Below are 1560 nucleotides of genomic sequence, written 5' to 3' on the forward strand. Positions count from 1 at the left end.
GGACTGCTGTGGGGGGGGACACAGGTCTGGGGGGTGTGCCCACACCCGCCGGTGCGGTTACAGTTGTGTGTTTGCACACGCGTGTACCTGTGGCTGAACGTGTCCTGGCAGCACAAGACCCATCCCCCGTGCCTACAAAACCATTTATTTGGGGTACAAAGCTTTTTTAGGGGTCTCTGTGCCCACTGTGCCCATCTCAGGACTGCTGTGGGGGGGGACACAGGTCTGGGGGGTCCCCACAGGTATCCTGGTCCCTTCTGAGGTGCATCACAAGAGTTTTGGGGTCCCTCTCTCTGTCCAGGCCCTTTTTGGGGTGTCACACCGGTTTGGGGGGGCCCCATAAGTGTTCTTCTGGGGTGTCAAAGCAGGCTTGGGATCCCCTCATCCAGTCCAGGCCCTTTGGGGGAAATCACAGTGATCTGGGGGTCTCGTCCAGCTCCTTCTGGGGTGTCACATCGGTTTTGGGGGGTCTCCATCCCTGTCCTTTTGGAGTACCAAAGCAGTTTTGGGGTCCCCTCTTCCATTCCAGGTCCTTTTGGGGAGGAGCAGAGTGATTTTGGGGGTCCTGTCTGGCTGCTTTTGGGGTGTCGTACCAGTTTCGGGGTCCCATCCACATCCTTTTTGGAGTGTCCCAGCGGTTTTGGGGTCCACGTCCTCTTTTGGAGGGGGACCGCAGCAGTTTTGGGGTCCCATCTGAGTCCAGCTCCTTTTTGGGGGGAGGGGTGTCGCAGCCGTTTCGGGGTCCCGCCAGGCTCCTTTTCGGGGCGTCACAGCGCTTTCCTCTTGCACCCCAAGACGACAACCATCAGCAGGAGCTCGGTGACAGCTGGGAGGGCACTGTGGGGGGGGGGAGAAGAAAACAGGGGGGTATCAGGGGAAGGTTTTGGGGTGCAGGGCGCACCCCAAAAGCTGTCACCCACCTGCCGGCACCCAGGATGCCCCAGTAGGAGCCGCAGTCCCAGCGCTCGAAGAGGAAGAAGCCGAGGGCCAGGGTGGCACCGCCGTGAGCCAGCGCCGCTGCCGGGGGGGGGCGTCAGGGAAAATGCGGCGTTTTGGGGGACCCCCCCAACCCCCCCAAATCCAGATCGCTGGGAAAAACCCTCCCTCTTTCCTCCTAAAAAAGCTGGGAGTGAGGCAGGACCCCCCAAATCCCCCCACCCCTCAAATCCCTGGGTTTGGGGTGCCGTGTTTCGGGGGTCCCCTGGGTTCGGGGGTGCCCTGTTAGGGGGGTCCCTGGGGTTCGGGGTGCCCTGTTTCGGGGGTCCCCTGGGTTTGGGGTGCCCCGTTCAGGGGTGCCCTGTTTCGGGGGTCCCCTGGGTTCGGGGGTGCCCCGTTTGGGGGGTCCCTGGGGTTCGGGGTGCCCCGTTTGGGGGGTCCCCTGGGTTCGGGGTGCCCCGTTTCGGGGTGCCCCGTTTGGGGGTCCCCTGGGTTCGGGGTGCCCCGTTTGGGGGGTCCCCTAGGTTCGGGGTGCCCCGTTTCGGGGGTGCCCTGTTTCGGGGGTCCCCTGGGTTTGGGGGTCCCCTGGGTTCGGGGTGCCCCATTTGGGGGGGTCCCCTGGGT

The 1560-nt window shown here is 63.8% G+C and overlaps 1 protein-coding gene across 1 annotated transcript; it reads right to left on the minus strand.

The window, feature by feature from the left end:
• Positions 1-129: 129 nt before the first annotated feature.
• LOC146600042 (uncharacterized) lies at positions 130-1280 on the minus strand (the record flags this gene model as incomplete). Its single annotated transcript, XM_085326250.1, has 2 exons — positions 130-837; positions 921-1280. Coding segments are annotated over 2 exons (747 nt in total), but the record flags the coding sequence as incomplete, so codon positions are not given.
• Positions 1281-1560: the final 280 nt, after the last annotated feature.

This window comes from Rhea americana, unplaced genomic scaffold (genome assembly GCF_003343005.1).
Source record: "Rhea americana isolate MKP2758 unplaced genomic scaffold, rheAme1 scaffold_1294, whole genome shotgun sequence".
NCBI classification, from domain to species: Eukaryota; Metazoa; Chordata; class Aves; order Rheiformes; family Rheidae; genus Rhea; species Rhea americana.